The sequence below is a fragment of the Ictalurus furcatus genome, chromosome 2 (assembly GCF_023375685.1).
Source record: "Ictalurus furcatus strain D&B chromosome 2, Billie_1.0, whole genome shotgun sequence".
NCBI lineage: Eukaryota > Metazoa > Chordata > Actinopteri > Siluriformes > Ictaluridae > Ictalurus > Ictalurus furcatus.
Window position 1 is genome coordinate 38,037,969 of NC_071256.1, and position 23,501 is coordinate 38,061,469.

General features: G+C 42.0%; 2 protein-coding genes across 2 annotated transcripts; both read right to left on the minus strand.

Moving 5' to 3' along the window:
- Nucleotides 1-1,962: 1,962 nt before the first annotated feature.
- On the minus strand, nt 1,963-13,268 carry nucb1 (nucleobindin 1). Its single transcript, XM_053618404.1, has 14 exons — nt 13,158-13,268; nt 12,856-12,950; nt 12,238-12,362; nt 11,696-11,803; nt 10,723-10,855; nt 10,505-10,608; nt 8,012-8,197; nt 5,851-5,941; nt 5,548-5,606; nt 5,320-5,412; nt 4,363-4,452; nt 3,928-4,101; nt 3,707-3,830; nt 1,963-3,246 (listed from the first exon to the last, which is right to left on the minus strand). The coding sequence occupies exons 3-14, from the start codon at nt 12,349-12,351 to the stop codon at nt 3,161-3,163; spliced, it is 1,362 nt and encodes a 453-aa protein (XP_053474379.1). The 5' UTR covers nt 12,352-12,362; nt 12,856-12,950; nt 13,158-13,268; the 3' UTR covers nt 1,963-3,160.
- Nucleotides 13,269-13,850: 582 nt separating this feature from the next.
- Nucleotides 13,851-21,133, minus strand: ccndx (cyclin Dx). Its single transcript, XM_053618414.1, has 4 exons — nt 19,317-21,133; nt 17,735-17,950; nt 15,766-16,086; nt 13,851-14,451 (listed from the first exon to the last, which is right to left on the minus strand). The coding sequence occupies exons 1-4, from the start codon at nt 19,641-19,643 to the stop codon at nt 14,302-14,304; spliced, it is 1,014 nt and encodes a 337-aa protein (XP_053474389.1). The 5' UTR covers nt 19,644-21,133; the 3' UTR covers nt 13,851-14,301.
- Between the last annotated feature and the right edge of the window lie 2,368 nt (nt 21,134-23,501).

The following is a 23,501-nucleotide window of genomic DNA, read 5'->3' on the forward strand; positions in this document are numbered from 1 at the left end:
TTTAATTTATTATTAAGATTTTAATTTATTTTCACACATGCATCATTTTTTTGCTGCTCGGTACGAAAGGATGTAAGGATGAAAATCGTAAGAAAAATAAATAAATAAATAAATAAAACTCTAAGCAGATAAACCGATGAACATCCAAAAGTGGGCGGCGTTATATGTAGTTATTTACCAAACTTTTATTTATTTCATTTTTTAGATTAGTTGTACCGTTCTTAATCTTTTAAACTCCATTTATTTTTAACAGCTTCGTTGTTCCCACCTTTAACTTCACCATGTGGTGTAACTGTGAGTGAAATCTAAAGCTGTAAAGCTTCCTGTGAAATCTCACTGGGGTTATGGGGAGGGGTTTGATTGACAGGTGACAGGTGGGCGGGGCGTTGGGGGTCAACAGGGTTGAGAAAATAGGGGAAAGAATTTGAAGATGGCATGTGGAATTAAATGAAGAATGCGAGACACACACACACACACACACACACACACACACACGGAGCAATCTGAATGTTATACACGTTATTAAAGCTAAACTCCGCCCACATGAAAGATGTTTATATTATAATATTCATGATGTGATTGGCACCTGTTTATTTTTAGCGGTCCTGTTAAAGAAATCTCTCGGAGACGTTCACCCGAACCACAAGATCGATCAAGACGAACCTCCCACCTCGAGTGGATTAAATGATGTACACTTATATATGTGAAAAAGTTTGCACACCCTAATCTAACTTCGCAGCGATGATCATTTGCGCTATAGTCGTTTCTGAGCAGTTACTGAACTCGCTCTGTACAGTATTTCAGATGGCTTTGTGTAGCTACACAGTATGGCCAAAAGTATGTGCACCCCTGACCGTCACACCCGTATATCCTTGTAGAAGACCCAATTCCAGATTCTTTGCTGTTATAAGAAGCTCCATTCTTCTGGGAAGACTTTGCACTCGATTGTGGAGCGTGGCTGCTAGGATTTGTGCTCGTTCAGCTGACGAGGAGGTCTGGGGTGCAGACGCTGGTCCAGTTCATCCCAGTCGGTTTTGCTTTCGCGGACTCGGACGGCTGTGGCATCGTCGGGGATCGAACTCGCGTTGCACCGCTTATTAAAACATTTCCAGTTTAGCCAATGGTTGTCGAGCAGTCAGTGAAATCATGGCGTGTGCATTTTCGAGACGGGCCACTAACTACGAGAATTCATCAGTGAATTACGATGCGGAGCGTCACGAGGAGTTCGAGCGTTACGAGATACTGAAGGAGCACGAGAGGAGGGAGAACCTCAAGAGTCTGGACTGAGAGAGAGAGAGCGAGAGAGAGCAAGAGAAAGAGAGTGAGTGGAGAGCGCCCTCTTCCTGATGATCCACGTTACCGCGAGTCTCATTTGTAGAGTTGAAGAAAATAAAAGTGATTGACAGAGTTGTGATTACACTTACTACTCCACCCCCTCACCATGTCTTTTCAAGGACTGATGGGAAAAAAATATGTTGTTATGTAATGTTAGTAATAAAATGATATCTAAAAGAGAACGATAAGGGAGAGGACGGACCAGAGAATGTTTGGGACACAAACAGAGTATTCATCAGGGAGAAAACTCTTCTTAAAACACTAGTCTTCTCTCAAAAATCACGAAAATTAGAAATGCAGAGAAAAAACTCCACCATACTGTATTCCGTACTGTGCATGCTGCATGTATTATAATCTATCTCTAGCTTCAATATAAATCAATACGTTTACGGTCTTATTTATGAAGAACTGGTTACTGGGGGAACTGGCCAACCTGGAACGCGTTATTAAGGCTTTGTTTACACACCACGCGGAGTTCTTGTTTGTCTGTCAGGTGGTGGTGGTGGTGGGGGGGGTTGATTGACAGGTGACAAGTGGGTGGGGTTTCAGGGTGAAACGGATCGAGAAGACAGGGTTGGAAGCTGGAACGTGGCGACCGCAGATTAAAATCACATCAACATTTCAGTGTAGAGTCTGACAACAGCTTTATTATGATTAAAATAAAATCAACACAATCCACAGAAATCCCGTTCTGTCTGCTCACGGGGTGTGTGTGTGTGTGTGTGTGTGTGTGTGTGTGTGTGTGTGTGTGTGTGTGATAGTAATAAAAGCTGGCATGAATATTCACAAATCAAATAACTGAACATGACACAAAATTTCAAAGCAAAAACGTGCAAGAAGTTGAAATTAGAAGTCCGAGTCACGCAAAATCCATAAATACCGTAATAAACCTAAATCACGTCGTTACGCTAAACACGTTTCATCTCTTTCCATCATTTAATCCGTTCGTACAGTAGCGGCGTTCGTGTTCGTCCACGTCACTTATTATACGATCCACATTTAGGGGGTGTGGCCTACCAATTTAGGGGCGGAGTCAAACAACAACAACAACAAAAAAAATCGCAGCGCGTTCGAATAAAGGTCGTAACTCATCGTTTCAGACCTCCGAATAAAGAAAAAACCAAAAGCAAACACCCCCACGTCCAGTGACGTCAAAACAACATGGCCACCCGCTCATGCTACTATGAGGTAAGTCGATTGCAGCATAAAGTAATTACGAGTGTCCAAGATGGCTGAACCGCCATGAACGGCATTATCCTGTTAGCTTGTTAGCAATATTAGTCTTACATTAACTGCAATGCTAAATGAAACACAATACACACAGCTCAGCCAATCGAATGCATTTGAAAGAAAAACGGCTTTTTCACCAAACTGCAGGAGCTGCACACTATTCAAGTTTAACTCCACCCTCGAACGCATTCAATACGTTTATATTTAGTTATTTGGACGATTCTTGTGCTAATTGGTTGGTTGGTGTTGGCACTAAAGCACCGCCGCATCGCTCTCTTACGGTAGAGATGAAGACAGGGACGAACCCCACTGCACCGCGGCGAGCAGGCGGCCGGACGGCATGGTGGGTAACGCGGGGATCCATTCGAATTTCATTACAAAATAAACATCGGAGGTTAAAGATCTCGTGTTAATTATGCTAATTAATATGCAAATGGTTCAGGGAGGAGTTTTCCTTTGATCAAAGCGAGATTAAAAACCAAGAAGCGAACCATACGTTAAAAGTTGGCTGTAATTTGAGGTGACAATGAGGAGAGTGCTTAGCAGCAGTGTGTGTGTGTGTGTGTGTGTGTGTGTGTGTGTTACATGAGGTGAGTTATGGTGCGTGTTGAAGGTTCTGTGGTGGCTCAGCAGGCAGGCCGTTCTGGACGTCTCTGTTTGGGTCGACAGGCATCTTTCCAACTGGAAAAGACACACACACACACACACACACACACACACACACACACACACACACACACACGTAAAGGCCACGCCTACTTCTCTCATAATGTTGAACATTAAAACTGTCACTGACTTGATAATTAACGTTTGCTCGTCTGACCACGCCCACCAACAAAATGCTAATTTACTGCTGTAGTAGCTAACGAATTAGGCTAATCCGAACCGTCTAGCCGTTACACTACGTAGCTTACAGCACCTCCTACAGGAAGGAAAAAGAAGGTGTTCAGTTTGGAACGTCCTGCAATCATGAAAATAATAAAGTGCGATTGTTAAATTCTTTTATTTCATGTTTATTCGCGTCGGTGCAGTTGATGCACGTTACGTGTGAGGAACGCAAAGCGGCCTTATAGAGCTAACAGGTTTAGCCCCCTATCTAGGGCACTAGGTGTCAGATTAAGAGTGAGCCCTCAGTTCTCACCTTGGTGATGTTCTTGAGCCAGGTTCCGAGCGTCCGGCTGAAACCGCAGTTCTCCGTCAGGGCCTGAAGGAGGCAGTTGGCGCGCCGCCTGCTGGGCTTTCTGTCTCGACATCTCCACCACCGCCTTTCATACGCAAAACATGGTGAGTAACAACCCGAGTGACAGCAGGACAGCAACGGTTACCATGGCAACCGCAAGCACACGCTGATGCACCCCTCACCTGCTGGTATTCTTTCTTTTGGGCCTCCAGAGCTTTGCCTCTCTCTTTCAGAATCTCCTGTTCTTGTCTCAGAGTCTCCGCCCTCCTGCTGAGCTCCACCTGTTTATCCCAAAGCTCCGCCTCAAAGCGCTGAAGCTCCTCCTCCGTGTACACCGGCTTATTGTCATCCAGTGTCTATATTTTAAAAGTTGTTTAAAAATAAGTGTTCATGTAAATCATCATGGTATAAGTGACCCGTGTATAAACCACAGAGATGGGCGTGTCTTCCCCACGTGCGCGTCCCGCTAAAACGCCCGTGCGTACTACACGCACCTCATTTTAACACACGCCGAAGTGCTTAGAGGGCGTGGCAACACGTAACTATTAGTAGGTCACATGACCACACCATGGATCTGTGCTAAGAACTCAGTAACATGGGGAGGGTTGGTCTCGTACCTCCCACTCCTTCGGGCTGCTGAACTCTTTCTTCTCCGTGGATTTGAGGAACTCGTCCAGGCTGACCAACCGGTCGTGATTCAGGTCCACCTGTAGTGAGGGAAATATCAACAATACATACACACACACACACACACACACACACACACACACACACAGCATTTATATATATTTAATCACCAAGAAAATCTAATTTATTCAATAATAAATAACAGTATTGCTAGAAATTATCATTCTAACAGAGTTTCTGAATTATAATATATTATAGTTTAATAATCAGTTAAATAAAGCAACAGCATGGAGAGAGATGGAAGGGCAGAATCAGATGGAAAGATAGTTATACATAAATAAATGGATAGACAGAATTAAATAGATAAAAACAGAGAGATAGAAAGAGACAAATGTATAAATAAACAGACAGGGAGTGAGTGAGAGAGAGAAACAGATAGGTAGGCAAGTATGCAAGCAGACAGAGGAATGTATAAATAAATAGAAAGATAGATATGCAAGCAGACAGACAGACAGGTAGGTATGCAAGCAGACAGACAGACAGATAGGCAGACAGACAGACAGGTAGGTAGGTCTATTTTTAAACCACACTGTGGTATTGACTTTGGTATGGAGTATCGAGTACTTTTGGTGGTATCGGTACTGACTACTAGATTTTTGGCGTCGTGACATTCCTAGTAGGTATGCAAGCTGACAGACTGACAGGCAGACAGACAGATATGCAAGCAGACAGACAGATAGAGACAGTGTAGTAGCAGATACATGAATTCTGTTGAGAACAGCATATAAAACCATGTTTTAACAAACCATCTATAACAATATTGTGATATGATGTTTTGGTCACACACACACACACACACACACACACACACACACACACACACACACACACACAACAGAGCTCTCATTAATGCAAAATGAAAAAAAGAGGAGAAAGACGTGTCTGACATTTTTCATGACGTGTTCCCTCATCCTCAGCCTCTCCTCCTCCATCTCCATCATGTCGTCCTCCTCGTTCTTCGGGTCGTACACCTTCTCCAGCTGACGCCAGAAAAAATAAATAAATAAAAGAAAATCACACGGTAACAGGAAAAGGTAAATAAATCATCACAATAAAAACCATAAGCTTTAATAATAATAATAATAATAATAATAATTAAGCTGTCTTTCCTGTACCTCCTTTGTGAAGAGCGCTTCCAGCTCCTGCTCGTCCAGCACGCCGTCTCCATTAGTGTCTGAAGGGGAAAAACATTCACACGTCACCTCTGACTGTTACAAAGCGCTCACACTGGAGACTCCTTCCATGTTAAATATGTTGAATAAAATGAACCAACGCCTTCTGACCAATCAGAATCTAGAATGTTGTTCCAGTCTCACGTACGGGTTCTGTTTAGTTAGAACGCTGCTACGAGTCTGAACGGGTCACGCGGGCCGAGCTCAAAAGTTTGCGCACCCTAACTTACAGCGATGATCATTTACCGTGTAGTTTGAAGAAGGTCTTGGGGTTGAACTCCTGTGGGTCCAGCCCGTCCGTCTCCTCCCACACCTCTCTCAGCTGGTCCACGCTCCCCTACACAGAGGAAACTCTCGTTATCATGACCTCCCGTTCAACTCTTTATTGCAATCGTTTCTGATCGTTTAGCAACGCGGCCGATATCAAGCATTTCAATTATCAAATATTCAGCATCGGCGCCCCCTTTTGTCTGCCAAACGTTCCGAAACTCCTCAGAGACGGAGCTGGCACTGGAGTTCCCGGAGAGAGAATGGTGAGACTGATTTCCTCGCTCTCAAACAGTTTATTCATTTAAGCTACGTTAGTTAAATTAGCCACATTTATAAGATTATAAGCCCCTGCATAATTACTTCATCAGTCATTCGGTGAGTAAACATGATTCGAAGCGAAGACAAAATCAACTTACACGCAAAAAATAAATAAATAAATCACCAAAAGTATAAATATATCAATCAATCAAGTATAAATATAATAAAATCAATCCTAACAAAAGATAAACCAGGTAAGTCTCATTATATGGAAACATGTCCAGTTCCAAAACTACATTTCTTTTCCAAATCCAATTCCCAATCTTTGCTGTTTGTTATAGGATCTGAAAAGTTTTCTCCGATATTCTGATCCACGGGTTTTTTTTTTTTTTGGATGGATGGATGGATGGATGGATGGTTAAATTTATTTGGTTGGATGGACGGTTACATATGGATGGATGGGTGGATGGTTAGATTTATTTGGGTGGATGGATGGTTAAATTTGGATGGATGGATGGATGGATGGATGGTTAAATTTGGATGGATGGATAAAAGGATGGATGGATGGATGGACGGATGGTTAAATTTATTTGGTTGGATGGACGGTTAAATATGGATGGATGGGTGGATGGTTAGATTTATTTGGGTGGATGGATGGTTAAATTTGGATGGATGGATGGATGGGTGGGTGGTTAAATTTGGATGGATGGGATAAAAGGATGGATGGATGGATGGATGGATGGATGGATGGTTAAATATGGATGGATGGATGGATGGATGGTTAAATATGGATGGATGGATGGGTGGTTAAATTTGGATGGATGGATGGGTGGGTGGTTAAATTTGGATGGATGGATGGTTAAATTTGGATGGATGGATGGTTAAATTTGGATGGATGGATAAAAGGATGGATGGATGGATAAAAGGATGGATGGATGGATGGTTAAATTTGGATGGATGGATAAAAGGATGGATGGATGGTTAAATTTGGATGGATGGATGGTTAAATTTGGATGGATGGATAAAAGGATGGATGGATGGATAAAAGGATGGATGGATGGTTAAATTTATTTGGTTGGATGGACGGTTAAATATGGATGGATGGGTGGATGGTTAGATTTATTTGGGTGGATGGATGGTTAAATTTGGATGGATGGATGGATGGGTGGGTGGTTAAATTTGGATGGATGGATAAAAGGATGGATGGATGGATGGATGGATGGATGGATGGTTAAATATGGATGGATGGATGGATGGTTAAATATGGATGGATGGATGGGTGGTTAAATTTGGATGGATGGATGGGTGGGTGGTTAAATTTGGATGGATGGATGGTTAAATTTGGATGGATGGATAAAAGGATGGATGGATGGATAAAAGGATGGATGGATGGTTAAATTTGGATGGATGGATGGTTAAATTTGGATGGATGGATGGGTGGGTGGTTAAATTTGGATGGATGGATAAAAGGATGGATGGATGGTTAAATTTGGATGGATGGATGGTTAAATTTGGACGGATGGTTAAAAGGATGGATGGATGGATGGATGGACGTACTCTATTGATCCCTGAGGAGGATTGTGGGATTATAAATGGTACTTTCGTTGGTCACTATATTGTTCTATGACATGCAGGTAAACGAATGGCGTCACATCAGCCTGGACCTCGCGACTCTAAATATCGGCACTGCCCACTGGAGAACCCACATCAGTCGGGCGCTAGTGACATACAACCTTCTAGTCCCATCCGTGAGCTCATTTATAAACGAGTTAAATTTACACCAGTCTTGAACTCTGCAGTGTGAAATGGCAATGAGGGAAAAGTGTTGTGGTGATGGAGACATTAACACGTGCGGTACACAATTCTCCTCCGCACTGACCGGAGCGTTGACTTTGGGATGCTGGCGGTGTTTCTCCTTCATCTCCTCCATCCTCTTCTCCTCCCTCTCCCTCTTCTCCTGGTCCAGACTCTTCAGGTACTCCCTCCTCTCGTGCTCCTTCAGCATCTCGTAACGCTTGAACTCCTCGTGACGCTCCGCATCGTAATTCTCCAGGTCTTTAGTGGCCTGTCTCGAACACACACACACACACTCGTGAATTCCAGAGCCCACAATTTTTTACATTTCTCTCTTAACAACCTATCTATCGTTCCCTCACACGTGTGCTTGTTTTATTTTTAAAGCTGCCAGAAACATCGACACACGAGGAAAGACTCCCAGGACATACTTCAAGCTGTTATGAAAGGGCTTCTGTGTTGATGCATTTCCTTTTAAAACAGGAAGTCACAGTTCTGAAGTGCTGGACTGACTTACACGAGAGAGAGAGAGAGAGAGAGAGAGAGAGAGAGAGAGAGAGAGAGAGAGTTCTAGACATGCCAAGTACCATATAAAAGAAACATAGAGTCATCAGAAAATGTGTGAAAATCGAAGGAAATCAGCAGTTTCTGAAATATTCAAACCAGCCCATCTGGTATGGTTAAAAATTTGGATGGATGGATGGATGGATAAATTTGGATGGATGGATGGATGGATGGATGGATAAATTTGGATGGATGGATGGATAAATTTGGATGGATGGATGGATGGATGGATGGATAAATTTGGATGGATGGATGGATGGATGGATAAATTTGGATGGATGGATGGATGGTTAAATTTGGATGGATGGATGGATGGATGGATGGATAAATTTAGATGGATGGATGGATGGATGGATGGATGGATGGATAAATTTGGATGGATGGATGGATGGTTAAATTTGGTTGGATGGACAGATGGTTCAATTTAGATGGATGGATGGATGGATGGACGGTTCAATTTGGATGGATGGATGGATGGTTAAATTTGGATGGATGGATGGATGGATGGTTCAATTTGGATGGATGGATGGATGGTTCAATTTGGATGGATGGATGGATGGATGGATGGATGGTTCAATTTGGATGGATGGATGGATGGTTCAATTTGGATGGATGGATGGATGGATGGTTCAATTTGGATGGATGGATGGATGGTTCAATTTGGATGGATGGATGGATGGATGGTTCAATTTGGATGGATGGATGGATGGATGGATGGTTCAATTTGGATGGATGGATGGTTCAATTTGGATGGATGGTTCAATTTAGATGGATGGTTCAATTTAGATGGATGGATGGATGGATGGTTCAATTTGGATGGATTGATGGATGGTTCAATTTGGATGGATGGATGGTTCAATTTAGATGGATGGATGGATGGATGGTTCAATTTGGATGGATGGATGGATGGTTCAATTTGGATGGATGGATGGATGGTTCAATTTGGATGGATGGATGGATGGTTCAATTTGGATGGATGGATGGATGGATGGTTCAATTTGGATGGATGGATGGATGGATGGTTCAATTTGGATGGATGGATGGATGGATGGATGGATGGATGGTTCAATTTGGATGGATGGATGGATGGATGGTTCAATTTGGATGGATGGATGGATGGATAGATAGATAATGTGATTTATAAGTTACAGATGGATAGAGTGTGACTGAAAGATGAAAGAGAAAAAAGAAAGAAAAAGGTGTTATAGAAATAGTGATGGATGAAAGTCTGAAAGAAAGAAAGAAAAGGTAAAAAGACTAAAGGAGGAGATAGATACAGAGACAGTGATTGACAGAGGTACAGACTGGTAGAGTGTGACTGAAAGATAGAGGAGAAAAAAGAAAAGGTTATACAGAAAGAGTGATGCTAGAGGAGAGACAGAAGGAGAGACAGAAGGAGAGAGAGCAGACAGAGATGGAGGGAATTCTGGCCGCTGTGAGATTTGGAGTAAAGAAGAGGCCCAGCGTTGCCATGGTAACAGGGGTGTGTAGACTTATATCCAGTGTAGCAGTCAGGATTGCAGGTAAACACAGCAGGACTGAGGCTCAGCAGCTGCGTAGCTCCAGTCTGAATACGGAGAAATTTATTTCCCCACGGAAACACAGACGCTTTAGTTCAGATCTGAAGATGTTCGACTCTGGATTCATCTTTCTGAGCAGTAAACCTCTCGGACCCCTCATCTCTCGCCTCTCGAACCCCTCATCTCTCGCCTCTCGAACCCCTCACCTCTCGCTTCTCGAACCCCTCACCTCTCAAACCGCTCGCCCCTCTCGAACCCCTCGCCTCTCGAACCCCTCGCCCCTCTCACCTCTCGAACCCCTTGCACCTCTCGAACCCCGAACCCCTCTCGAACCCCTCGCACCTCTCGAACCCCGAACCCCGAACCCCTCTCAAACCCCGAACCCCTCGAACCCCTCGCACCTCTCGAACCGCTCGCAGCCAGAACTCATTAACTCTTAACTATTCACTAACTAGTCCCTTTCCTGATCTGGAGGCAGGAGTGACGGAGCTCACCGTGGCGATGAGCAGCTCCAGGTCTCTGGCTTCGAACGTGTTCTGATTGTGAGGGTCCAGATGCTCGAACTGCTTCAGTAAGGACACGTGATCCATCTGAACACCTGCAAGAGAAACCGGAACAAACGCACCATGGTATTTAAACAAAATATTTATAACACACACACACACACACACACACACACACACACACACACACACACACACACAGCTCTTACTCTGCATGTTGGTGCTGTCCAGTTTGGCCTTGAGCAGCATCCTGAGGCGAGACACTTCCTGCCTCTTCAGCTCGTCTAGCCGAGTTCGGACATGGTGACCCACCAGATCCAGCTCCTTACTGAGGCGTCCATTCTGTCACAATGCGCGCGCACACACACACACACACACACACACACACACACACACAAATATCCAAGAACTTGTCACAAACAGCACAGTAACCAGTTCTCCATAAATAAGACCAGAAACATGAACAGAAGTTTCCTTAAACGTCTGCTGAATGCTGATTGGCTGATGGAGGCCATGTTTTTTTGTTTTGTTTTTATTTATCATTAAAAATTCAATTACGAATTAGCGCAAAGATTCAGAACGCCAAATATCCGCCTCATCACACAGACGGTCCCTGAGACGCAGTTACTCCGCCCGGTCACGAGTTCCGGCTGTTACGGTGACGTAACGCGTGGCGGCCATGTTGTTCACAAAACCTCCAGATGTTATGGTTCACACTCGCCAGAGCATTTAGTATTTAGACATCGGTTTTGTGAAGATATGCCCAAAGCGTTACGACCGGTTCAGAAAAGTTAGTTTCAAATGATGCAAATGAGCTCAAAATCAGAGTAGGCGGAGCTTAGTGATTCAACAGCAAATGGGACAAAAAAAAAACAAACAAAAACAAGAAAAGCAAAACAACACAATATACTATAATAGAGACAGATACAAAGGGAGAGAGAGAGACACAAAGACAGAAAGAGATAGAGACAGACAGAGACAGAAAATAGAGAGAGAGAGACAGAGAGACAGACACAAAGAGAGACAGAAAAGAGAGAGACAGACCGAGTGAGAGACAATGAGAGAGAAAAACACACAGAGAGACAAAAGAAAGAGACAAAAGAGAGAGACAGACAGAGAGAGAGAGAGACATACAGACAGACAGACAGAGAGAGAGACAAAGAGAAAGACTCTGTTTGTTACTTTAATATCCTCGGTGTTTGCACTCTGCAGTTTCTCTCTGAAGTGAGGATCCGTCTCCAGGACCTCAATCACCTCCCTCAGATAACGATCATAATACAGCCCTGTGTCCTATAACACACACACACACACACACACACACACACACACACACACACACAATCCTTCATAGGAATCAAAAATTCAATTCAAAGATTCATTTATAATAATTCACTTATTACTGCTTTGATTGTACTCTTATCCTCTCCGGTCGAGAGAGCCGCACAAGAGCGTCAATAAAGAACAGAGTTAGAATGTGGGAACAGTACCCACAGAGAGAAGTGTGTGTGTGTGTGTGTGTAATATATATATATATATATAGTTCCGGAAAACATTCCATCAGATAAAAAGCTATTACATAAGAATGAAATAATGAACCTCCTCCCCAGTCCTGTGGTGTGTACGTGCAGCGTGTACACGTTCTGCTCCAACACCGCGTCAGTTCCAGCAAAATCGACACACTTTGCTACACGGCTTGCAGAGTGATTTCTAAAAAGCGTGCGTACCGCGTTATCCTCGGCTTTCTCGTCCTGCGTGGGAGGACCGCGCTCTATAGGCACTGCCGACACCCTGAGAGAGACCGACGACAGCAGCAGCAGCCAGACACGAACGCCCACCATACTCCTGTTCACTACAAAACAAACCATCAAATTCTTTCATTCCTCTTCAGCGAGTGCTTCCCGGTCAGTTCCACGTCCATCCCGGAACCCTGGGTTCCAGTCTTTGGAATCTACCATTTTGATTTTTTAGCATTCATCATTATCGCTGGTTCAAACTGGATGATTTCGAGAAAAAAAAACCATCTTTATCAATTAGTAATGTTTCTATGTTATTTTTCATAAGAGGATATATCTATACCTCTGTGTGTCTAGATATATACAGCTGATTAAATAAATAAATAAATAAATAAATAAATTCTACACACCCCTGTTTAAAAAAAAAAAAGCAGGTTTTTGTGATGTAAAAACAAACAAAAATTAAACCAAGATAAACATCTGGTTTATTCATTAGAGATCTAAATCCAAGTATGACGTTTCGTTAAACCTGCTCTGTGACAATATCTACTGTAAAAATAAATAAACAAATAAAGTGCCACGTACAGCACGTGCTCGTACTGAACTCACCTGGACTGCAGGTGAACCTGATTCAAATGCCAGCTCGATTCACTTCCCAGCTCTTCTGAGTTTTATGATCTCGTCAAGGATTTCTTGATTTAAACCTACCAGTCAGGACAAAAATATTAAAACAGATCATGATATTTAAAAGACCAGACGTTTATGAATATTTAATACAGGCCCAAACAACAACAACAACAACAACAACATCTGTAACGTTATCCGCTTTCCCAAATTAGTCCCACACAAAAAAAAACACCACCACCGTTTATCTAATCTTAATTTCGACCTAAACTCGTCTTCTGACTTACCATTAAAGTGTGTTTAACACGTTTTAACTTCTTCTCGTCCTCCAGAAACAAACACACTCACCCACACACTACACTTATTTTGATTTCCGTCGTCACGGGCCCGGAATGATTGCGTCATCCACACGCGACGCATCACTTCTTGTGTTTTTATTTCTTATACGCAAATTTTAAATTGGTTGTAGCGATTTACGCTTTGAAATGACCTCTGTGTTACAGATATCATCCCTATATTTTGTAGAGGATTGTGTTTAAAGTTTGTTTTCTAGAATAATCCTAAATCTACACGTCCTCATTGAGACCTAGCAGCGCAAGCGTTAGCATGTCGCTAATCATTGCGGTGTTTTTTTTTTTTCAATTTTTAAAAATGATTTTAAATTCGATAATAGTAATATATCTCATGTGAACCGGCTTTGGTGTGTCTCGGAAATATTAAAAAAAATATTTAAAAATAATAATAAAATTGTAGGGTATCTGGGTAAAGTTCGTACACCTGGAATGCCCGGATGAGACGGCGGGCTCTGATTGGTCCACGCGTGGCTCTACTTATGTAGAGGGTTCTGTTGGTTTAATAGAAACGTCTGGCTTTGAAAAATCGTAAATCTGTAATTTAATAAAATTCATTAAACAAAATACACAGGTTTAGGCTTCACTGATATTTAACAACAATTAACGCGGAATAATTTAAATCTAAATTTAAAGCTAAAATGTAAAACTGCTTCACTCAGAGAACCAAGAACAACAGCAGAATGTTTATTAAATATTATTTTCATTACTTTTAAAAAATATATTTTAATTTCATCAAACACTTTGTCGTACAGCATAACAAAAAATTGCGGAATAAATTAAAACAATACCACACAATAAATAATGAATAAAAATAATGAATAAATTAATGGTACATAGCCTATAAGATTAGGTAGATATTCATGTGAGAGAAATTGCACACGGTACAAAACAAATTCAACAAACGTGAATTCACCTCGAATGAATAAAGACATAAATAAGAATAATTATTAAATTAAATAAATAAAATCATTACAGAAACAAAAACATTTTCCGGCAGCATTTAGAAGTTTACATCAGTTTTACTGAGGATGGCTGATGAGGAAGACTGCGGATGTGCGCCTTGTGATTTTGTTTCGTTTTAAAAGTCTATTTCTCTCAGGTCAGTCGGTGTGCTCGACCGCTCGTCCTCCATCCTTCCGTTCTTCTCGTCCTCCTCCTGCTCTCGGCTGTTCCTCAGTCGTTCCCTGAGAGCGTCCTCGATCAGCTCGCTGTAGCACTGCAGCACGGCCTGCCAGCAACAACACTCCGTTACAGCGTGAACACCAGACCAGACCAAAAACACTCCAGTAACTGGACTTCAGTACTATTTTGGATGAAACTCAGTCATTATTGAACATGAATGCTTCATTTACTCATGGAAGTAAATTTACAAAAGGAAAAAAAACCCCTAATTTTTCATTCTTTACATTTACTTCAAAGTCCATCCATCAATCCATCCATCCATCTTCTACCGCTTACTCCTTTTCAGGGTCACGGGGAACCTGGAGTCTATCCCAGGGAGCATCGGGCACAAGGCGGGATACACCCTGGACAGGGTGCCAATACATTGCAGGGCACAATCACATACACACACACACACCCATTCATACACTACATTTTGACCTTCAAAGTACTCGTTAGAAATCTCAAACACCATGCGGATTCTTCTTTGTAGTAAAAGTGAAATATCTGCCTTTAAAATTCATCTTCAAACTTTAAAAAAAGGATGTCAAGTTTACTTTACTTCTGTTCATTTAGCTTCTTAAATGATCTAGCTAGGTGCGTTCAGTAAATTTGCTTGTTAAATTAAAGAGCTTTGCAAAATAAATCACAACTAGCTAGTAATAAAGTTGTACAATGAAGTAACAAAGTTAGTTTGTTAAATTAGCTAGCTTGTTATGCTTTATAAAGTATTCCCTCAGTGATCTTGCTAGATAAGTTTTGTAAATTAGCTTGCTAACTTTGCTAGCTAGTTGGGTTTTGTAAATTAGCTAGCTAGTTATGCTTTATAAATTATTTAATTAAATTATCTAGTTAGATAAGTTTTATACAGTTGCTTGATAAATGAAAGTTTTGCCAAAAAAAAAAAATTGGAACTACCTAATAGTTTTACAAATTACTTACTTTGTTAAATTAGCTAGCTAGTTGAGTTTTGTAAATTAGCTTGTTACATTAGCCAGCAAGATTAGTTTTGGTTTTGTTGCTAATGTGCCTTAGCCTTTATTCCCAAAAGGTTATTAAGCTTTAGAGAAGCATTAGATCAAAGTTTGTCTGAGTTAGCAGAACATTTTCCTAATGACTGATGGCTTAGCGCACTAGCGACTCATGCAGGATCAGACAGGATGAACTTGTGCGCAGCTTTTTTTTTTTTTGACATCAGTTCAGAATATTGTCTTATTATTCTCGGATATCTGAAGATGTAAAATTTTCCATCCTTTAATTTCACTCCAGTAGATTTTTTGCCTCCAAACTCCTGCTTTACGACGAGTAAGATTCTGACGCAGTAGCTGTACTTTTAGTGAAATACACTTTCACACACACAGAGTAAACTCCGCCCACTCACCGGGTCACTGCGACACAGCGTAGCCAGCGTGCAGGTCATGTGACTTGTCTCCCGCCTCCTCTTGGCCTCCAGACCCCGGAGAGCGGAGTTGAGGGCGGCGGCGGCCACCAGGGACGGACGAGTTCCCAGGAAGCGAGAGTCGCACACGCACATGGCGGACAGTGTGTCCCCGTGGCGTCTGAGCGTGGAGACGAAGTCAGCGGAGTCCTCGCTGTCCCCCATCAGCTCCTCCAAACACGACAGGAAGTGAGGGATGAAGTCCTGAGGGGTGACGCCGGCCACGTCCCAGCGCAGCGTTCCCAACACCACGCGCTCCATTTCCTGTCCAACACAAGACAAGACATGAGCGTCTCTCTCTCTCTCTCTCTCACACACACACACGCTATATGTTCTATGCTATGCTATATGGGTTCCATGCAGAACCCAACAACAGAGAGTTTGCCTTCCAGAAAAGGATCCAAATAAAAAAAAGATCTAGAACCATCAAACATCCGAAGAATCCTTTGATGAACGAGGAACTTTGTGGTTACAAAATCGAAACGTTAAAGGGTTCTTTGGTTGTCTTTGTAGAACCCTACAACAGGGTTTCCCTATTCGAAATGGTTCAGAGTAACCCCCTGTTGGACGATAAGGGCCCACAAATAGTTAAAGAACCCTTGAAGAACATTTTTTCCCCAAAGAGTGGACATACTTTGGTCTGGCATTATACTCTGTTAGAAAATGTAAAACCCTCAAAAGGTTCTATGTAGTTCTGTGTAGGATGTATAGATGGTTCCCTATCGAAAATGGTTCCATGCAAGTCTTTATTGGAAGCTAAGGACCCTTAATTATCCAACGAGCCCTTGAAGAACCATTTCGTTCTTTCTCAGTGTGTACACCGTACTTTGCTTGCTGATTATACTGTTTTAGAAATCACAGAACCCTTTACGGGTATTTCAGTTCCCCGTCTACGGAATCCCTTAAACGTCCTACGTAGAACCTGTTTGTCTGAAGCTAATAATCTTTGATTTTCCAGTGACCGCTTAAAGAACCAAAGAGTGTGCACACTTTGCTTTCTGATTTATAACTCTTAACAGTTCTTTGCTTGTCCCTTTACCGGAACCTTTAATGGTTCTACGTATAACCTTACAACAACCATAAAGGGTTCCAAGTAACCATTTGTTAGAAGCTAAGAACCAGTCGTCCAATGAACCCTTAAAAAAGCCTTGAAGAACCGCCCCCCACCCCACCCCCCGCTTTTTTTAAAGAATGCAGACACTTCGCTTCCTCCATATACGCTGATAGAAAACGGAGAACCCTTAAAAGGTTCTATGTAGAACCCTACAACAAATTAAACATAAAATTTAAATAAGTACATTTAACCAGAAAACATTTAAGGGTTCTAGATTTTAGATAGAACCTTTTTGTAAACAAATAAACAAACAGACAAACGCATAAGTAAATAGTCATTTAAGATTCAACATACAATTAAAATAACATGAATAAATGTAAACAATTTAAGGGTTCTAGATTTGGCTGTATTTTATTCATAAACAAACAAACAAATAAGTTGTAATTTAAAATTAAACAAAATTAAAATAACTCAAATAATTTAAATAGCCATTTGAAATGGAATATAAAATGAAACCAACTCGAGTAGAAGCTTTAAGCATCTAGATTTTAGCTGTAACTTTTTTGCCAACAAACAAACAAACAAACAAACAAACACTCAATCAACTATAATTTAAAATTAAACATAAAATTAAAATAACACGAGTGAATTTAACCCGAAAACATTCAAGGGTTCTAGATTTTGGCTTAAAATTTATTTTGTTAATAAAAAAATAATTAAAATAAAAATAATAAATAAAAGAGGACGTGTGGAGAGTGTCTACATTGAGGGTTTTTTTTTTTTTCTTCTTCTTTAAAATTTTTACTCAGTTTTATTTCATGGATTTAATGTGATTATTTATATTTCCATGAGACTCACGCGCAGGTCGGACGAGAGGAACTCGTACTCGGCGGAAGCGCACAGCGCATGCGCCGTGACCGTCTCGCTCTCCGTCAGTTTGGACGCCACGAGGACACAGGCGGCGGCGAGACAGGTCGGAGAGACGGGTAGAGACAGAGTGGACGCCAGGTAGCGGTCCAGGAGAGAGACGGCGAGAGGAAACACGGCCTCGTCACAGCCGCAATCACAACACACCTGCACGGGAGGGGGAGGGGGAAGGGGGAGCAATTACATAAAAAAAAATTTACATAAAAGTTACCATGAAAATGTACTTTACACCACTCTTAAACTCACTATATATTATATATAATGGCATTAAATAAAGCAGAATATTTTAAAGCCACACCTCTTTTCTTTTCTTTTTTACTGGGAACGACATGAACGGAGGTCAAGACACCAAACACAGTACGTGATTGTCATTTAGCATAAATTTACATAAATTAACATGGCGCTCAACCGCTTCTTTGTGTGAACTCCTTCAAATGTTCCACACGTCACGCGTTTGACTGAATATTAACCGAAGCAAAAGATTTTATTACAGGTCACGGCACCAAACTAGCGCAGAGATCAACATTCTCTACACGGTTCTGTTTTAAAATTCCTGATAAGACCTGATCCGAGTGTCTGTCTGTCTCTCAGCATTCCATCATCACGTGCACAATTTACGTCCCAGCAGATGTCATGTGATGATGATTAGCAATTAGTGATGAGGTTTATTATTATTATTTTTTTAAAGAAATTTACTTTAAATCCCTCAGGATTATGAAAACGGCTGAAAGATCTTAGTTTTAGGAATTTTTTTGAAAAGCGTGCACTTTCTGTATATTTATATTTATATCATTGAAATTGTATTATTAGTATTGTTTATTTAAATGTCTGTTTTGTCATTTGTAAATTATCTGCCAATATAATAATAATAATAATCATTTTATGTATTTAATATGTCATTACCTGATATTATTATTCGCGCTGTGATATGGCATATTGCCATATTGTAAATACTATTTTCTTTCAATCAGTTAAAGAAAGAAAGAAAATAAGGACATTTATTAGAAAGCCCGGCTAAAACACCACCGGCTCTGTATGAAGATCAGTTTGTTTGTTTATTCATTTATTTGGCCTTATGATTCGGTTCTAATCCTGGTGCTCAGAACACTCTGAGGAAACACTGAAAAGGTTCTGCAGGGGTTCTTTAAGGGTTTGCGGGATCATTCTCAGGGACGCTTTGATTTAAGACTCCGCTTCGTTTTGGTCTTTAGTGTTGCGTTTATTGTGTAGTTTTATAGTAATGTTTGATTTCTTTTAGCGTCCTCACTTCTGAACGCTTGCTCTGTTCTGCATGGGTTTCTCGCCGCTGCAATAATGAAAAAAAGAAAGAAATGAATAAATTCCTCATTTAAGCCTGTGAGTGTCCTCCTTCAGGTCCATTTAAAGAAAGAATTTAACCGTGAGGATGTTTTTTTCCACCTTGGAAAACATAGATAGCTTTGACTGAACTCTACTCAGATGATTATTATTATTATTATTATTATTATTATTAAGTCTGGTTTAAGATGTCTACCTCCAGCGTCCACTTGGCGAGTTCCTCCCTGCGTTTGGGTTCTCTCTGAACGAGGGAGACGTAGAGCGGAGACGGGACGTATCTCTCCTCGGAGTGCAGGAGCCTCTCGATGACCCTGAGCCCGGACGCGTTGGGGTCGAAGGACGCTCGGACCGACGTCCCAGATCTCACCGATTCCTCCTCGCACCAGAGAGAGACGGACATCTCTGCTGAAGTGTGTGTGTGTGTGTGTGTAGTGAAGTGAGGTGTGCATGAAGCTCTCTCTTTATATACCCTCGGCGAGGAGAGAAAGAGGCGTGCACGAAGAGAGGGAAGGCACAACGCCATCGGGATAACAATGGCATCAACAGGTGGAGAGGAGAGAGAGAGAGAGAGAGAGAGAGAGAGTGAGGAGAGAGAGAGAGAGAGAGAGAGAGAAGAGAGAGAGAGAGAGAGAGAGAGAGAAGAGAGAGAGAGGAGAGAGAGAGGGAGAGAGAGTGGCGCAGAGGGACCAGGCAACAGCTTGTCACTGACACTGAGAGAAGAAAAGCAGGAGAAAACAGGGAGGTCATCACCAAACTCTGACAATGGGAATGAATAATGACACGAGACAATGTTTGTTGACACGGAGAACAAAATGGCTGCACGTTACTCATGAATATTTCATCACAGGGAAATTCGTATTCATCTGGAAACAAGCGTATGGATCTGGTCTGATCGAAAAAAAACTTTCCAGATTATATATTAGGTTATACCCCGCCCGCCCCCCCCCAAAAAAAAAAACCCCTCAGACAAATGTGTAGATGTTTGATGGAGCTCCAGCGTGAGAACATTGAACCTGAGGACAGGAAACAGCAATGGGGTGCCAATACTTTTAGAGAGGGGGGGGAGAAAAAAACCCCCCACAATCCTCACGGATTCTAGGAGGAGAAGAAGAAGAACCCCTCAGAGATGTGTCCTGGGATTCTGATCAGTCCAGAAGGTGCTGAGTCGTGATATTAATGCGCTCGTTCTAACACCTAATCGTTCTCGTTTCTATAGCAACAGCTCGTTCAGATTTGCAGGAACCCTTGGTTCATTATTTTCTTTTTAAAAACTTTTCGAACTTGTCGGGTGATTAAGATCAGGTGCTGTGCACTTGTTAAAAGAGTTCACTGAGCAACTAAGGGTTCTCCAGTTCCTTAAAGGGGTTCTACTTTCTGATGAAGAACCCTTAAGGGTTCTAAATGGAGGAAGAGTGTAGTCTATACAAGCTCACTCACAAAAAAAATGGTTCTTCAGGGGTTCGTTTGATAATTAAGGGTTCTTCACTTCCAAAAAAAGTGTTCTTCTTATAGAAGTGTTCTTCTTTCTTCTTATTAATAAACTTTCTGAAGATAAGAACTCTTAATTATCGAATGATCCCTGGAAGAACCGTTCGAGAACCCAAGAATCTACTTCATACTTGAATTTTAATCCGAGTGTGTAAACGAAAACAAAACTCGCATATAAAACACAGCACTCTTCAGGTGGTGCTTCTTGAGGAACCATTCGTCTTGAGGAACTTAGTCTTGAGGAACCATTCGTCTTGAGGAACCATTCGTCTTGAGGAACCATTCGTCTTGAGGAACTTAGTCTTGAGGAACCATTCATCTTGAGGAACTTAGTCTTGAGGAACCATTCATCTTGAGGAACCATTCTTCTTGAGGAACCATTCGTCTTGAGGAACCATTCCTCTTGAGGAACGATTCGTCTTGAGGAACGATTCGTCTTGAGGAACCATTCCTCTTGAGGAACGATTCGTCTTGAGGAACCATTCGTCTTGAGGAACCATTCCTCTTGAGGAACGATTGGTCTTGAGGAACCATTCCTCTTGAGGAACGATTGGTCTTGAGGAACCATTCCTCTTGAGGAACGATTCGTCTTGAGGAACCATTCCTCTTGAGGAACGATTCGTCTTGAGGAACCATTCCTCTTGAGGAACGATTCGTCTTGAGGAACGATTCGTCTTGAGGAACGATTCATCTTGAGGAACGATTCCTCTTGAGGAACAATTCGTCTTGAGGAACGATTCGTCTTGAGGAACGATTCGTCTTGAGGAACCATTCCTCTTGAGGAACGATTCGTCTTGAGGAACCATTCGTCTTGAGGAACCATTCTTCTTGAGGAACGTGTTCCTTATCAGGCGTAATGGGTTTAATGAAGGATTCTCTTCCTGCTAAAAGGTTCTACTTCCTGACAGGGAAACGCTCTGTTGCTTTAAAAGGTTCCCTGAAGAATTGTTTTGAGAGTTCTCTTACGAGGCAGTGCATCTCCAAGGTCTGTGTCGAAGGTCGCGCTGTGCGGGCGAGGCGTAGAACGTTCTAAATGTTCCAGGCATTCTGAAAGAACCGTAGACGTTTATGAACTCAGTCGTGATGAGCGAGGATTGGAGCGAGGCTGTAAATAATTGATCCTTACAGAAAGTTTACAGCTTTAACGCAACAAAGCAACAGATGGAAAGGGATTTGGGTAATGTGAGCGAACAATGCGACAGATCGGGGAGTGAGACTATTGTTGGCCGTACAGGAGTGTGTGTGTGTGTGTGTGTGTGTGTGTGTGTGTGTGTGTGTGTGTGTGTGACTTTTGTTTTTGCTCGTAAAAAAAGTCGCTCACGTGCCACCTTGTGTCTCGCCCCCTTTTACGGTGGAATCTCATTGTCAAAGCAACAAGTATCCCATTACCACACACACACACACACACACACACACACACACACACACACACACACACACGGCCCCTCCCAGTCAGCCCCGGGGCAATCTGGTGTCCCGTTTAAAGAGCCGTGGCTGCTTTGGAGAGGGACGGCCGAGGTGTGTGTAACAGACAGTGGAGCTCCGAGTCTCAATGAGTTGCATTGTCTCCTTTTACAAATCAGTGTCAGACACCAGCGCCTGGCCTTCTGCTACACACACACACACACACACACACTTACAGGTGGCCTGTCGCTCGGAGAGAAATTTCCACTCTAATGTTTCTTAAAAATAAACTTCACACTTACTTCAGTAATTATTGTTCCTGCTTCCATTGAATTCTGGATTCTGATTGGTCGAGGAGGTGTCGTTGCCTTTCCGAACCTGCGAAATCGCAGCTTTTATACCGCATCGACGCGCCCGATCAGATACGTTATCGTTTCTATAGTAACAGCTCGTGGTTACGGTGTTACGAACCCGTCGCACGTATCCATAAAACTATTTAAAAATAAATAAATAAATAAATAAATAAAACATTTACGTGGCTCTCTTACGATGTTTAACACGAGTCAGAACGTTACAGCCGTACGCTGCTCGACTTTATTAAGCGTGATCATTATCGCCGCTGACGCAGGGGTTATGCAGGCGTCGTTTAGCTGCTTCAGGAACACTTCGCTCATCACTGCTACTAAAGGTCACAACTCTTTAAAAAACAAACAAACAAACAAACAAACAAACATTTTAATAAATAAAAGAACCCTAATTCAGTACGTTTACACGGACGGCGATAATCCGATATGAATCCGATTAAGACGATACTCTGATTAAGACACTAGCATGTAAACAGAGATTACTGATGATCTTAATCTGATTAAAGTCATACTCGAAGTAAACACGAATGGAATTAAGACATGTGGAGTATTTCCTGTTTTAGTCACGTTACAGACGTGTACACACCTTAATCACACTATTAACGTCGTGTGAGAGTTTTCACCGCATTGTGCGACAGGACGCGTACACACACGGCAGCGCTCGACCGTTTCACAGCAAACGAGAGAGCACGGCTGCGTCCCACACCGCGTACTTACCTACTGTATAGTAGGAGAAATACATGTATCTCGGCTACTATATAGACGGCAAGTACGCGGTTCGGGACGCAGCCCACGGCTTCAATCAGTCGTCTATTAGCACGTACAGCACGACAAATAATTAACTGCACTTGAAGCTTTCGTAAAATTAAAAATAAAAACACCCAGAACTGTATACGGTCCCATAACAGAGACACGGCTGATCTGATGCTGATCGGAAAAGAGAAAAAGCACGGTGCCACGTTTGGAAACAAAAACCCCAAAACATTTATTCCTCCCGTTCGATCGGCCATGATGATTTAGATATAATACGCAAGCGTGGAAAATCTCTTCTCCGAGCTGGTTAGTGTTCGAACCCCTTTCCCTCATAAAGCCTCTAAAATCCGAGTGGAGAAAGAAAGAAAGAA

Bases quoted from the DNA above. Each gene is read 5' to 3' on its own strand.
- nucb1 (XM_053618404.1), bottom strand. From the start codon at position 12,351: ATGGTGGGCGTTCGTGTCTGGCTGCTGCTGCTGTCGTCGGTCTCTCTC. The intron at 4,453-5,319 runs GTCAGACACGTC...CCCTCACTACAG, and splicing joins GGGAACACGTCATGAAAAAT to GTGGACCTGAATCACGACCG. The intron at 3,831-3,927 runs GTGAGGGGTGCA...TGCGTATGAAAG, and splicing joins AAAAGAAAGAATACCAGCAG to GCGGTGGTGGAGATGTCGAG.
- ccndx (XM_053618414.1), bottom strand. From the start codon at position 19,643: ATGGCGTTGTGCCTTCCCTCTCTTCGTGCACGCCTCTTTCTCTCCTCG. The intron at 17,951-19,316 runs GTAGACATCTTA...CCTCCCGTGCAG, and splicing joins TCGCCAAGTGGACGCTGGAG to GTGTGTTGTGATTGCGGCTG. The intron at 16,087-17,734 runs GTGAGTCTCATG...TGTGTTGGACAG, and splicing joins TCCTCTCGTCCGACCTGCGC to GAAATGGAGCGCGTGGTGTT.